Below are 16,147 nucleotides of genomic sequence, written 5' to 3' on the forward strand. Positions count from 1 at the left end.
CCCCCCCTCTCTCTCTCTCTATCCCCCTCCCCCACTCTCTCTCTCTCTCTCTCTCTCTCTCTCTCTCTCTCGTTTCCATGGCATCCTCATTATCACCATCTCATTATCTCCCCCCTACTGACCCCCCTTCCTCACTCTCACCCCCATATATATAGGCGAGGGCCCCGTGACGTCACAGCCCATCAGCCAATCACAAGGCAGCATCTTCAGAATAGGTGATCGCTGATTGGTGGAAATTTCTCGAGGGGCGTGGCTTGTTATGCGACCACGCCCTTATAATTACCGGCTAAATTATCGTATTATGGTGAATTATCGCGGAATTAATGCGTTATGAGGGAAACTGCGGGTGATTTAGGGTTTATTTAGTGTTTTGTGTTAGTGATTGGAACCATTTTCCCAGTCCTCTACGGCTTGCAAAATGGTGGACGACTACATTATTTATACAAGGGGAGTCCGTATATTACCCAAACACTAAAATAACAATATCTCACTAAATAACAACCTCCCAAATACATAATAACAATAATAATACATAAATAAACATATTCAATACTCCACATAATCCTAGAATGCAGATAAAGGGAGATAAAAGGAGTTGTTAGCATAAGGGACAGTGTTCGACTCCCCCACTCTTCATAAATGGACGCTCCCAGTATTATTCTCCCGATATCTCTGTTGAAAGTTGCAAATTATACCGAAATCTCTTGCAATATCCCGAGTTGTCAGGGAAAGATCCAGATATTTGTTGTGTTATGATAGCAAATCCGGAGATAGTATACGGATATCTGAGAGAGAGAGAGAGAGAGAGAGAGAGAGAGAGAGAGATCCTTGAGTCCTGTCCTATCCTTAATATCCTGCCTGTAGAATTTCCAAGGATTTCTCTCTCTCTCTCTCTCTCTCTCTCTCTCTCTCTCTCTCTCTCTCTCTCAGTGTGTGTGTGTGTGTGTGTGTGTGTGTGTGTGAGAGAGAGAGAGAGGTGTGTGTGTGTGTGTGTGAGAGAGAGAGAGAGAGAGAGAGAGAGAGAGAGAGAGAGAGAGAGAGAGAGAGAGAGAGAGAGAGAGAGAGAGAGAGAGAGAGATTCAAAACACACAAGTGAAATCGAAAGTGAAATTCAGAGACGGAGAGAGAAAGGAGGAAAAAGAGAGAGAGAGGGGGAGAGAGAGAGAGAGAAAGTGAAAGTAGAAATCGGAGAGTGAGAGAGAGAGGGAGAGAAAGTGAGAAAGGAGGTGAGAGAGAGGGAGAGAAAAGGCGAGGTCGGGAGAGAGAGAGGAGGGAAAGTGGAGGAGGAGGAGTGAGAGAGGAGAGAAAGAGGAGGGAAAGGAAGAGAAAGAAGACGAAGAAGAAGAAGAAGAAGAGGAAGAAGAAGAAGAAGAAGAAGAGGAAGAAGAAGAAGAAGAAGAAGAAGAAGAAGAAGAAGATTTAACAAAGGGAAAGTCCATTATTACACACACACACACACACACACACACACACACACACACACACACACACACACACACACACACACACACACACACACACACACACACACACACACACATGTAAACAAATAAATATAGACGAAATAAACTTAATAATAAGGAAAATAAATGAATAAATAAATTAAATGAGAGGTGGACTCCCCCATTGAAGCGAAGAAGTGGACTCGCCCGCTCCTGAGAGAGAGAGAGAGAGAGAGAGAGAGAGAGAGAGAGAGAGAGAGAGAGAGAGAGAGAGAGAGAGAGAGACGATGAATGACCTAGGCTACTCTCTCTCTCTCTCTCTCTCTCTCTCTCTCTCTCTCTCTCTCTCTCTCTCTCAAAAAATGTCCTTCCTCCTCCTCTTCCTCCTCCTCCTCCTCCTCCTCTTCCTTCAAGGTCTTCAGAGGTTTTTCCAGTTTTCCAGGACAGGAAGGGGAAGAGGAGGAGGAGGAAGAGGAGGATTAGGAAGAGGAGGAGGAGGAGGGGGAGGAGGAGGAGGAGGAAGAGGAGGACTAGGAGGAGGAGGAGGAGGGGGTTAATGTTTGAGAGAGAGAGAGAGAGAGAGAGAGAGAGAGAGAGAGAGAGAGAGAGAGAGAGAGAGAGAGAGAGAGAGAGAGAGAGAGAGAGAGACCCAAAACAAAAAACATCAAAGAAAACGAAATAATTTAATGGCCAACTCAACAAAACCTTCGAAAATTCTTTTTAAAACACAAATAATTCTTCGTTTTTCTCTATTACAAGCTTTCAAGGGTGACTAAAGTATCTGATAAATGAGGATAATTGAAGAAAACTAAATAAAAGATGAGAAATAGGGCATGGAGAGGATAATAAAGGATAATTAGTGTTTATTAATATATATATCGCGTTAATTTTTAGACATTTTTCTTCTTCTCCTTCTTTCTCTCTCCTTCCCTTCCCTTCCTTTCCCTTCCTTTTCCTCCCTTTCCTCTCCTTTCCTTTCCCTTCCTTTCTTTTCCCCTTCTTTCCTTTCCCTTCCTTTCCTTCCCTTTCTCTTCCTTTCCCTTCCCTTCCCGCCCTTTCCCTTCCTTCCTTTCCCTCCCTTTCTCTTCCTTTCCCTTCCCTTCCCTCCTTTTCTCTTCCTTTCCTCCACGCTGGATAACGTTTTCTCCTCCTTTTCTCTCCTCTCTCTTCCTCCTCCTCCACTTTCCCTCCTCTCTCTCTCCTGACCTCGCCTTTTCTCTCCCTCTCTCTCACCTCCTTTCTCACTTTCTCTCCCTCATTAGATTTCTACAGACTTTCACTTTCTCCTCCCTCCCTCTCTCTCTCTTTTCCCTCCTTTCTCTCCCTGTCTCTCAGTTTCACTTTCGATTTCACTTATGTGGGTCTGCTCTCTCTCTCTCTCTCTCTCTCTCTCTCTCTCTCTCTCTCTCTCTCTCTCTCTTCCTTTTCATTTTCTCTTGTCTTTTTCTCTTCTTCTTCTTCCTCCTCCTCCTCTCTCTCTCTCTCTCTCTCTCTCTCTCTCTCTCTCTCTCTCTCTCTCTCTCTCTCTCTCGTTATGCATGGAAAAAAATTAATAAATATCAGTATTAACTATTTCCATGATCATGTCAAGGTTATTTTTATAGAATTTACAATATTATTCTTTTCATAAACGAGAATAAAAAGCTTAAAAAAAATAATGAAAAATATAAACATTGCACCGTTGAAAAGAAAGAAACACAACACCTTCGAATCCTTCTGTTTCCCTCATTACTCCTTAATACTCCTTTGTCGCCCTCCTTTAAGGCATCCTATATAATCCTTAAGCCTCCAGGTACAACAGGTCTTAAGGACAACAGGTGGAAATATCAGGTAGAGGAAATAAAGGAAGAAATTGAGGAGCAATCGACATCTTACCTCTGCTTCGAGTCACCTCCGAATCCTTAACCCACGCCTCCTTTTTCCCTCCTTACTCCTTAATATTCCTTTGCCGCCCTCCTTTAAGACATCCTATATAATCCTTAAGCCTTCAGGTACAACAGGTCTTAAGGACAACAGGTGGAAATATCAGGTAGAGGAAATTAAGGAAGAAAATGAGGAGCGATCGATCCCTTTGCTTCGAGTCACCTCCGAATCCTTAACCCACGCCTTCTTTTCCCTCCTTACTCCTTAATACTCCTTTGACGCCCTCCTTTAAGGCATCCTATATAATCCTTAAGCCTTCAGGTACAACAGGTAATGAAGACAACAGGTGGAAATATCAGGTAGAGGAAATAAAGGAAGAAATTGAGGAGCGATCGACTCTTACCTCTGCTTCAAGTCACCTCCGAATCCTTAACCCACGCCTCCTTTTTCCCTCCTTACTCCTTAATGCTCCTTTGCCGCCCTCCTTTAACGCATCCTATATAATCCTTAAGCCTTCAGGTACAACAGGTCTTAAGGACAACAGGTGGAAATATCAGGTAGAGGAAATAAAGGAAGAAATTGAGGAGCGATCGACCCCTTACCTCTGCTTCGAGTCACCTCCGAATCCTTAACCCACATCTCCTTTTTCCCTCCTTACTCCTTAATACTCCTTTGCCGCCCTCCTTTAACGCATCCTATATAATCCTTAAGCCTCCAGGTACAACAGGTCTTAAGGACAACAGGTGGAAATATCAGGTAGAGGAAATATAGGAAGAAATTGAGGAGCGATCGACTCTTGCCTCTGCTTCGAGTCACCTCCGAGGACGCCGCTAAAAAACAAATGAATGGCGAAGTTAAAAGAATGTCAAAGAAAACAAATGAATATCGAAATGAAGACAACAGATATAAAGGAGTGAATAAGAATAGGAATAAGAGATGGATAAAAAGGACATTAAGGATAATACTGAAAGGAAATATAAGAGAGAATTGATGTAAAGGAGAACAAAAATATGGATTAAAGAGGAATCACAAAAGACAGAACAAGCGAAAGTATTGAGGTTATATATAAAGGAATAGATAGAAAGATTGATATAGACAGATAGATAGATAGATTGATAGAAGATAGATATAGATGGGAAGAGATAGGAAGGGAAGGGATGGGAAGAGACAGGAAGAGGATGGAAGGAAAGGGAAGGGATATTAAGGGAAGGGAAGGAAAGACATAGGAAGAGAAGGGATAGGAAGGGAAGGGAAGGGAAGGGATAGGAAAGGAAAGGGAAGGAATGGGATAGGGAAGGAAGGGAAAGGAAAGGAAGGGAAGGGAAGAGAAGGGAAGGAAAGACATAGGAAGCTTTGTTTTGCCTCCAACTCAGCCCCCGAGCTTGAACTTGATGTGATAGTTTAGTCAGACCTCACTTAGAATACGCAGTGCAGTTTTCATAGCAGTAGTAATAGTAATAGTAATAATAATAATAATAATAGGAATATATCAATAAAACCAGTAATTTCAACTCTCGACTAAGTTCATTGTATTTTATTAGTACAAAAAAGGTTTTCTTCTTGTAATATTCGTGGTAGTAGTAACAGTAGTAGCAGTAGTAGTAGTAGTAGTAGTAGTAGTTGTTTATATACTAAATGATTTGTTTTTGTTTTGGTATGGCCCCCCCCCCTTCCCCCTCCCTCCCCCCCTCTCCCTTCCTTACGTACACACAAACGCACACACACACACATACACATTGCCCAGAGAGGAGTTACGTACACACACACACACACTCACACGCACATGGATTTTGTACACACGAGGTTCCGATTACACGCACACATACACACACACGCGCACATATATACTTGCTGTGTGTGTGTGTGTGTGTGTATGGGTTATTAAAACGCACATGAGGCCTATAGCTTGCGTACACGGCTCTGGAATTGGTACACATAGACCCTATTTATGTGCACACGGGCGATAAGAATACGTACATGGCCCAGAGAATGCGTACATGACCTCGGAATAGATACGCACATGATTCCAAAACGCGTACATGGGCATCGAAAACGTACATGACGATTAGGTACACACGACGAGACGCACACGACTTGATTATGTATGTATGTATGTATGTTTATGTCTACATGGCCCCTGTAAGGCTAAAAAACGTACACATGACTGTATTTTACACGCACACAGCCCCAAACCTTAGCCGCACATTGAATTTTATAAAGCGTACATAAGTCTTAAAACGCACATGCTTGGTAATCTTAAACGCACATGAAAATTTAAATACGCACACAGGAATTCAAAAACGCACATGAAAATTTAAATACGCACATAAAAAATTTAAAACGCACATAATAATTTAAAATGCACATAAAAAATTGTATATGCACATAAAATTCAAAACGCACATGAATTTAAATACGCACACAAAAATTCAAATACGTACATAAGAACTCAAAACGCACATAAAAAATTCTATACGCACACAGGGATATAAATACGCACACGAACTTTTATGTAATTTTACGCACACAACGATTTGAAACGCACACAAGCTAAAAACGCACATGAAATTTCCCTTTAAAATGCGTACATGAATAGAATGACTTTTAGCGTACATGAAAAAAATATATAATAATAATAATAATAATAATAATAATAATAATAATAATAATAATAATAATAATAATAATAAATAAATAAAATCAAGATCATTTTTTCACATTTTTTTAAAGTTTACGATAAAAATATTTTCTTTATTTTTTTTATTATTTTCTTTCAGTTTCCCCAAAAAACGAAGATTGTCACATCACTGATATTCTCTCTCTCTCTCTCTCTCTCTCTCTCTCTCTCTCTCTGGGGCAAAAATTGGGAAGGGAAATTAGGGAAAAATCTTACCCATATATTTCCCCATTTAAATATTAGCCCTTAGCCAGTATAGGGAAGGGAAGGGAAGGGAAGGGAAGAGAAGGGAAGGGGAGGAAAGGGAAGGGAAGGTAAGGGAAGGGAAGGGAAGAGAAGGAAGGGAAGAGAAGGGAGAGGAGGAAGAAGAAAAGGAGAAGGAGGAGGAGGAGGAGGAAGGGAAAGGGTTCAGATACTAAGGAAATGGGTTCAAATCCTTTACAAAACCCCATCTTGATCCCCATTTCTCCCCCATTTCCTTTGGTGGTGATGGGATATGGAAATGGGAAACAGACACTATATAGGGGATTGAAGACTAAGGAAATGGGTTCAGATAGCAAGGAAATGGGTTCAAATCCTATACAAAACCCCATCTTGATCCCCATTTCCTCACCCATTCCCCTTGGTGGTAATGGGAGCTGGAAAACAGATTCAAATACCAAGGAAATAGGTTCACAGACAATACAGAAAGGGATTGGATAGTTAGGAAATGGGTTTGGATGCTATACAAACTCCATCTTGAACCCCCATTTCCTCACCCATTTCCTCAGGTGATAGGCAGAAATGGGTTCACAGAGAGTTGACAAAAGGGTTCTGATACCACAAGAAGGGATCAAGTATCAGGAAATGGGTTCAGATGCTATACAAACTCCATCATAAACCCCCATTTCTCACCCCCATTTCTTTGGTGATAGGCAGTAATGGGTTCACAGAGAGTTGACAAGGGGATCGGATACCATGAGAAGGGATTGGATAGTAAGGAAATGGGTTTGGATGCTATACAAACTCCATCATAAACCCCCATTTCTCACCCCCATTTCTTTGGTGATAGGCAGTAATGGGTTCACAGAGAGTTGACAAGGGGATCGGATACCACAAGAAGGGATCAAGTATCAGGAAATGGGTTCAGATGCTATACAAACTCCATCATAAACCCCCATTTCCTCAGGTGATAGGCAGAAAAATGGGTTCACAGAGAGTTGACAAGGGGATCGGATACCACAAGAAGGGATCAAGTATCAGGAAATGGGTTCAGATGCTATACAAACTCCATTTTAAACCCCCATTTCCTTAGTGATAGGCAGAAATGGGTTCACAGAGAGTTGACAAGGGGATCGGATACCACAAGAAGGGATCAAGTATCAGGATATGGGTTCAAATTCTATACAAAGACCACCTCAGTCCCCATCACTCCCCCTCCCCCCCATGCCCTAGGTGGCGGGGGGCAGGCGATCGGTGCAGTTCCTGAAGGGGAAGGTGTACCCGGGGATCTCAAAGGTGATGTTGGTGACCGCCAGCGTACACACGATCTGGAAGCAAGACGCACATGAGAAACGCACATGGGAGAGTGGGCTTATGTGCGTGTCTCTACAACCCTCCAAACACACAACACACATTAGCATCTGAGTCTGAGGTGAGAATTATCTAGCTCTGGCAACATGCTGGCAAACCGCGCATCTAATTTCATGGCCGTCATGTGATAGCCTTCGCCTGGAACACAGTTGTGAGGATTAATAACATGAAGCAGCAATGACCAATACCATCATTTAGGGTTGATTTTGAGTCTGAAATTACTGATCCGGTCACAGAGAGATGTTTTGTTGTACTTTTCTCAGTGGAGGGCGTCAAGCTCCGGGATTTAATTTTTCTGTTTTTTCTATTTTCCCGCACTGTATCGAAACACCCGAGAAACTAATCAAAACAAGGTGAGGGTATTCCCCGGCTGCCTGGGATTGAACCTGCGACCAGCGTGACGGGAGAGCCAGTCCTTTACAGAGTCGGCCAAAGAGATGCCCCGCTGGCTAAGTGGGTTATGGGAGGCTCGGTCATCAAGCATAGTTGCCGCAATACAGAGGGCGGCGCCAGGGCTGTTTGGTAATGATAATCAGTGACCTTGTACATTAACAAAGCAACTGGAGGAGGAGGAGGAGGAGGAGGAGAAGGGTTAACATATCAAATAGTTATAAGTGGATTTTTAGATGAATAGGATTGAAGGGAGAGACAGGAAGGAGGAGGAGGAGGAGGAGGAGGAGGAGGAGAAGGGTTAACATATCAAATAGTTATAAGTGGATTTTTAGATGAATAGGATTGAAGGGAGAGACAGGAAGGAGGAGGAGGAGGAGGAGAAGGGTTAACATATCAAATAGTTATAAGTGGATTTTTAGAGGCATAGGATTGAAGGAGAGACAGGAGGAGGAGGTGGAGGAGGAGGAGGAGAAGGGTTAACATATCAAATAGTTATAAGTGGATTTTAAGATGAATAGGATTGAAGGGAGAGACAGGAAGGAAGAGGAGGAGGAGGTGGAGGAGGAGGAGGAGGAGGAGGAGAAGGGTTAACATATCAAATAGTTTTAAGTGGATTTTTAGATGAATAGGATTGAAGGGAGAGACAGGAAGGAGGAGGAGGAGGAGGAGGAGGAGGAGGAGGAGGAGGAGGAGGAGGAGAAGGGTTAACATATCAAATAGTTATAAGTGGATTTTTAGATGAATAGGATTGAAGGGAGAGACAGGAAGGAGGAGGAGGAGGAGGAGGAGAAGGGTTAACATATCAAATAGTTATAAGTGGATTTTTAGATGAATAGGATTGAAGGGAGAGACAGGAAGGAGGAGGAGGAGGAGGAGGAGGAGGAGGAGGAGGAGGAGGAGGAGGAGGAGGAGGAGAAGAAGGGTTAACATATCAAATAGTTATAAGTGGATTTTTAGATGAATAGGATTGAAGGGAGAGACAGGAAGGAGGAGGAGGAGGAGGAGGAGGAGGAGGAGGAGGAGAAGGGTTAACATATCAAATAGTTATAAGTGGATTTTTAGATGAATAGGATTGAAGGGAGACAGGAAGGAGGAGGAGGAGGAGGAGGAGGAGGAGGAGGAGGAGAAGGAGAAGGGTTAACATATCAAATAGTTATAAGTGGATTTTAAAATGAATAGGATTGAAGGGAGAGACAGGAAGGAGGAGGAGGAGGAGGAGGAGGAGGAGGAGGAGGAGGAGGAGAAGGGTTAACATATCAAATAGTTATAAGTGGATTTTTAGATGAATAGGATGTCTGCAATGGTATTAATAGTTTGAAACACGATTGACAATAACCAATGGCATTTACCAGTGACCTCTGCGTGTTATTAATACTGGCAACTACTCCCTCTGTGTCGGTTGTCATATATCATCCATACGGTGACGGAAGGCTACCGATCGGCCCTCCCCTCAACCGCCCCCCCTACCCCCTTACCTGGAACACTATGCCGGTGAAGATGCCAGTGATGAGGGACGCGGCGCCCATCATGCCGGCTACCGGGGCGTACTCCGGCTCAACCGTCCTGGGGGAAAGGAATATCCGGATGAGACAGGAGGAAAAATAAGAAAAAACAACAACATCTCAAATATTTACACACACACACACACACACACACACACACACACACACACACACAAGGCAAACACATCGACCTTGACATGAAAACACGGAAAGAAGGGCAACAGCAATTCAACCAGGCCCTTACTTTTATCGAACCCCCACCCCGCTCCCCCCAGGTCCCCCCAGGTCCCCCGACACTCACCTGGGGCAGTACATCATGGCCAGGGAGCTGTAGTACCCTGAGGTGATTCCCAGCGCCACGGCCAGCCCCCAGAACGCCCAGTCCGAGTCTATGAGGACTGGCATGATGCGCTCTACTTTTACGGGGTAGAAATGGCAGAGTACGAACGCAGGGATGAAGAAAATACGGAGCAGAACAGGAACGCACAGGAACCTCGGGCCAGGCTGTGGGGTAGAATGGGAGTTGATGGATTGATTGACCAGGGAACACATAGGAACTGCAGGCCAGGCTGTGGGGTAGAATGGGAGTTGATGGATTGATTGACCAGGGAACACATAGGAACTGCGGGCCAGGCTGTAAGGTAGAAAGGGAGTTGACTGATTGACTAATTGATTATATTTAGTACTGGAAACACATAGGAACCGCGGACCAGGCTGGGGGAGGAGGAAGAGGTTAAATATCACATGCAACTTTCCGCACTTTCTGCACTTAAGGAGTCTGCAAAAAACTTCAGAAGAATTATAGAAAACATGGACTTTTTAATGGTATACTATCACCAAAAACTCATATATGCTTCCTTACTAATGAGACTTTCTATACAACAAAGTGAGGTCATTCTGTGTTGATTTATACCGTAAGGTGCTGGCTATCATGTGTTTGAAGATACCCTAAACTTAACCTAACCTAACCTAACAAAACCCCAAACAGTCACTATAGGTCTTGACTCAGAAAACTCATATATGCTTCCTTACTAATGAGACTTTCTATACAACAAAGTGAGGTCATTCTGTGTTGATTTATACCGTAAGGTGCTGGCTATCATGTGTTTGAAGATACCCTAAACTTAACCTAACATAACCTAACATAACCCCAAACAGTCACTATAGGTCTTGACTCAGAAAACTCATATATGCTTCCTTACTAATGAGACTTTCTATACAACAAAGTGAGGTCATTCTGTGTTGATTTATACCATAAGGTGCTGGCTATCATGTGTTTGAAGATACCCTAAACTTAACCTAACCTAACCTAACAAAATCCCAAACAGTCACTATAGGCCTTGACTCAGAAAACTCATATATGCTTCCTTACAAATGAGACTTTCTATACAACAAAGTGAGGTCATTCTGTGTTGATTTATACCATAAGGTGCTGGCTATCATGTGTTTGAAGATACCCTAAACTTAACCTAACCTAACCTAACAAAACCCCAAACAGTCACTATAGGTCTTGACTCAGGAAAATCATATATGCTTCCTTACTAATGAGACTTTCTATGCAACAAAGTGAGGTCATTCTGTGTTGATTTATACCATAAGGTGCTGGCTATCATGTGTTTGAAGATACCCTAAACTTAACCTAACCTAACCGAACAAAACCCCAAACAGTCACTATAGGTCTTGACTTAGAAAACTCATCTATGCTTCCTTACTAATGAGACTTTCTATACAACAAAGTGAGGTCATTCTGTGTTGATTTATATCATAAGGTGCTGGCTATCATGTGTTTGAAGATACCCTAAACTTAACCTAACAAAACCCCAAACAGTCACTATAGGTCTTGACTCAGGAAAATCATATATGCTTCCTTACTAATGAGACTTTCTATACAACAAAGTGAGGTCATTCTGTGTTGATTTATACCATAAGGTGCTGGCTATCATGTGTTTGAAGATACCCTAAACATAACCTAACCTAACCTAACAAAACCCCAAACAGTCACTATAGGTCTTGACTCAGGAAAATCATATATGCTTCCTTACTAATGAGACTTTCTATGCAACAAAGTGAGGTCATTCTGTGTTGATTTATACCATAAGGTGCTGGCTATCATGTGTTTGAAGATACCCTAAACTTAACCTAACAAAACCCCAAACAGTCACTATAGGTCTTGACTCAGAAAACTCATATATGCTTCCTTACTAATAAGACTTTCTATACAACAAAGTGAGGTCATTCTGTGTTGATTTATACCATAAGGTGCTGGCTGTCGTGTGTTTGAAGATACCCTAAACTTAACCTAACCTAACCTAGCAAAACCCCAAACAGTCACTATAGGTCTTGACTCAGGAATATCATATATGCTTCCTTACTAATGAGACTTTCTATACAACAAAGTGAGGTTATTCTGTGTTGATTTGTGCCATAAGGTGCTGGCTATCATGTGTTTGAAGATACCCCAAACTTAACCTAACAAAACCCCAAACAGTCACTATAGGTCTTGACTCAGGAAATTCATATATACTTCCTTACTAATGAGACTTTCTATACAACAAAGTGAGGTTATTCTGTGTTGATTTATACCATAAGGTGCTGGCTATCATGTGTTTGAAGATACCCTAAACTTAACCTAACAAAACCCCAAACAGTCACTATAGGTCTTGACTCAGGAAAATCATATATGCTTCCTTGCTAATGAGACTTTCTATACAACAAAGTGAGGTCATTCTGTGTTGATTTATACCATAAGGTGCTGGCTATCATGTGTTTGAAGATACCCTAAACTTAACCTAACATAACCTAGCAAAATCCCAAACAGTCACTATAGGTCTTGACTCAGAAAACTCATATATGTTTCCTTACTAATGAGACTTTCTATGCAACAAAGTGAGGTCATTCTGTGTTGATTTATACCATAAGGTGCTGGCTATCATGTGTTTGAAGATACCCTAAACTTAACCTAACCTAACCTAACAAAACCCCAAACAGTCACTATAGGTCTTGACTCAGAAAACTCATATATGCTTCCTTACTAATGAGACTTTCTATACAACAAAGTGAGGTTATTCTGTGTTGATTTATACCATAAGTTGCTGGCTATCATGTGTTTGAAGATACCCTAAACTTAACCTAACAAAACCCCAAACAGTCACTATAGGTCTTGACTCAGAAAAATCATATATGCTTCCTTACTAATGAGACTTTCTATACAACAAAGTGAGGTCATGCTTTGTTGATTTATACCATAAGGTGCTGGCTGTCATGTGTTTGAAGATACCCTAAACCTAACCTAACCTAACCTAACAAAACCCCAAACAGTCACTATAGGTCTTGACTCAGAAAACTCATATATGCTTCCTTACTAATGAGACTTTCTATACAACAAAGTGAGGTCATTCTCTGTTGATTTATACCATAAGGTGCTGGCTGTCATGTGTTTGAAGATACCCTAAACTTAACCTAACCTAACCTAACAAAACCCCAAACAGTCACTATAGGTCTTGACTCAGGAAATTCATATATGCTTCCTTACTAATGAGACTTTCTATACAACAAAGTGAGGTCATTCTTTGTTGATTTGTACCATAAGGTGCTGGCTATCATGTGTTTGAAGATATCCTAAACTTAACCTAACAAAACCCCAAACAGTCACTATAGGTCTTGACTCAGGAAATTCATATATACTTCCTTACTAATGAGACTTTCTATACAACAAAGTGAGGTCATTCTTTGTTGATTTGTACCATAAGGTGCTGGCTATCATGTGTTTGAAGATATCCTAAACTTAACCTAACAAAACCCCAAACAGTCACTATAGGTCTTGACTCAGGAAAATCATATATGCTTCCTTACTAATGAGACTTTCTATACAACAAAGTGAGGTTATTCTTTGTTGATTTGTGCCATAAGGTGCTGGCTATCATGTGTTTGAAGATACCCTAAACTTAACCTAACCTAACCTAACAAAACCCCAAACAGTCACTATAGGTCTTGACTCAGGAAAATCATATATGCTTCCTTACTAATGAGACTTTCTATGCAACAAAGTGAGGTCATTCTTTGTTGATTTATACCATAAGGTGCTGGCTATCATGTGTTTGAAGATACCCTAAACTTAACCTAACAAAACCCCAAACAGTCACTATAGGTCTTGACTCAGGAAATTCATATATACTTCCTTACTAATGAGACTTTCTATACAACAAAGTGAGGTCATTCTGTATTGATTTATACCATAAGTTCCTGGCTGTCATGTGTTTGAAGATACCCTAAACTTAACCTAACCTAACCTAACAAAACCCCAAACAGTCACTATAGGTCTTGACTCAGGAAAATCATATATGCTTCCTTACTAATGAAACTTTCTATACAACAAAGTGAGGTCATTCTGTGTTGATTTATACCATAAGGTGCTGGCTATCATGTGTTTGAAGATATCCCAAACTTAACCTAACAAAACCCCAAACAGTCACTATAGGTCTTGACTCAGGAAAATCATATATGCTTCCTTACTAATGAGACTTTCTATACAACAAAGTGAGGTCATTCTGTGTTGATTTATGCTATAAGTCGCTGGCTATCATGTGTTTGAAGATACCCTAAACTTAACCTAACCTAACCTAACAAAACCCCAAACAGTCACTATAGGTCTTGACTCAGAAAATTCATATATGTTTCCTTACTAATGAGACTTTCTATACAACAAAGTGAGGTCATTCTTTGTTGATTCATACCATAAGGTGCTGGCTATCATGTGTTTGAAGATACCCCAAACTTAACCTAACAAAACCCCAAACAGTCACTATAGGTCTTGACTCAGGAAAATCATATATGCTTCCTTACTAATGAGACTTTCTATGCAATAAAGTGAGGTCATTCTGTGTTGATTTATACCATAAGGTGCTGGCTGTCATGTGTTTGAAGATACCCTAAACTTAACCTAACCTAACCTAACAAAACCCCAAACAGTCACTATAGGTCTTGACTCAGGAAAATCATATATGCTTCCTTAGTAATGAGACTTTCTATACAACAAAGTGAGGTCATTCTTTGTTGATTCATACCATAAGTCGCTGGCTATCGTGTGTTTGAAGATACCCTAAACTTAACCTAATAAAACCCCAAACAGTCACTATAGGTCTTGACTCAGGAAAATCATATATGCTTCCTTACTAATGAGACTTTCTATACGACAAAGTGAGGTCATTCTTTGTTGATTTATACCATTAGGTGCTGGCTATCATGTGTTTGAAGATACCCTAAACTTAACCTAACCTAACCTAACAAAACCCCAAACAGTCACTATAGGTCTTGACTTAGAAAACTCATCTATGCTTCCTTACTAATAAGACTTTCTATACAACAAAGTGAGGTCATTCTGTGTTGATTTATACCATAAGGTGCTGGCTATCATGTGTTTGAAGATACCCTAAACTTAACCTAACAAAACCCCAAACAGTCACTATAGGTCTTGAGTCAGGAAATTCATTTATTCTTCCTTACTAATGAGACTTTCTATACAACAAAGTGAGGTCATTCTGTGTTGATTTATACCATAAGGTGCTGGCTATCATGTGTTTGAAGATACCCTAAACTTAACCTAACCTAACCTAACAAAACCCCAAACAGTCACTATAGGTCTTGACTCAGGAAAATCATATATGCTTACTTACTAATGAGACTTTCTATACAACAAAGTGAGGTCATTCTGTGTTGATTTATACCATAAGGTGCTGGCTATCATGTGTTTGAAGATACCCTAAACTTAACCTAACCTAACCTAACAAAACCCCAAACAGTCACTATAGGTCTTGACTCAGAAAATTCATATATGTTTCCTTACTAATGAGACTTTCTATACAACAAAGTGAGGTCATTCGTTGTTGATTTATGCCATAAGTTGCTGGCTGTCGTATGTTTGAAGATACCCTAAACTTAACCTAACCTAACCTAACAAAACCCCAAACAGTCACTATAGGTCTTGACTCAGAAAACTCATATATGCTTCCTTACTAATGAGACTTTCTATACAACAAAGTGAGGTCATTCTTTGTTAATTTGTGTCATAAGATGCTGGCTATCATGTGTTTGAAGGTACCCTAAACTTAACCTAACAAAACCCCAAACAGTCACTATAGGTCTTGACTCAGGAAAATCATATATGCTTCCTTACTAAAGAGACTTTCTATACAACAAAGTGAGGTCATTCTGTGTTGATTTATACCATAAGGTGCTGGCTATCATGTGTTTGAAGATACCCTAAACTTAACCTAACAAAACCCCAAACAGTCACTATTGGTCTTGACTCAGAAAATTCATATATGTTTCCTTACTAATGAGACTTTCTATACAACAAAGTGAGGTCATTCTTTGTTGATTTATACCATAAGTCGCTGGCTATCATGTGTTTGAAGATACCCTAAACTTAACCTAACAAAACCCCAAACAGTCACTATAGGTCTTGACTCAGGAAAATCATATATGCTTCCTTACTAATGAGACTTTCTATACAACAAAGTGAGGTCATTCTCTGTTGATTTATACCATAAGGTGCTGGCTGTCATGTGTTTGAAGATACCCTAAACTTAACCTAACATAACCTAGCAAAACCCCAAACAGTCACTATAGGTCTTGACTCAGGAAAATCATATATGCTTCCTTACTAATGAGACTTTCTATACAACAAAGTGAGGTCATTC

At 40.9% G+C, this 16,147-nt stretch overlaps 1 protein-coding gene and 1 long non-coding RNA gene across 9 annotated transcripts in view; one reads left to right on the forward strand and one right to left on the reverse strand.

Moving 5' to 3' along the window:
* Positions 1 to 4,810: 4,810 nt before the first annotated feature.
* The window catches only part of LOC126992796 (equilibrative nucleoside transporter 1-like), an 84,004-nt gene continuing 72,667 nt past the window's right edge, over positions 4,811 to 16,147 (reverse strand). For all 7 annotated transcript variants that reach the window (XM_050851638.1, XM_050851637.1, XM_050851635.1 and 4 more), the window contains 3 exons: positions 9,751 to 9,953; positions 9,423 to 9,510; positions 4,811 to 7,511 (listed from right to left, as the gene is read on the reverse strand). In XM_050851638.1, the coding sequence (XP_050707595.1) occupies positions 7,413 to 7,511; positions 9,423 to 9,510; positions 9,751 to 9,953 (390 nt within the window). In that variant the 3' untranslated portion in view covers positions 4,811 to 7,412. The remainder of the gene's footprint in view (positions 7,512 to 9,422; positions 9,511 to 9,750; positions 9,954 to 16,147) is intronic.
* Positions 9,931 to 16,147, forward strand: part of LOC126992799 (uncharacterized) — a 7,786-nt gene continuing 1,569 nt past the window's right edge. The window contains exons 1-4 of one of the 2 annotated variants that reach the window (XR_007747060.1): positions 9,931 to 10,025; positions 10,091 to 12,698; positions 13,359 to 13,660; positions 14,981 to 15,320. This is a non-coding gene — a long non-coding RNA (uncharacterized LOC126992799). Of the gene's footprint in view, positions 10,026 to 10,090; positions 12,699 to 13,358; positions 13,661 to 14,980; positions 15,321 to 16,147 lie in introns of those variants that run through there. The other variant, XR_007747061.1, reaches the window with a different exon arrangement.

The sequence above is a fragment of the Eriocheir sinensis genome, unplaced genomic scaffold, assembly GCF_024679095.1.
Source record: "Eriocheir sinensis breed Jianghai 21 unplaced genomic scaffold, ASM2467909v1 Scaffold50, whole genome shotgun sequence".
In the NCBI taxonomy this organism is placed as follows: Eukaryota; Metazoa; Arthropoda; class Malacostraca; order Decapoda; family Varunidae; genus Eriocheir; species Eriocheir sinensis.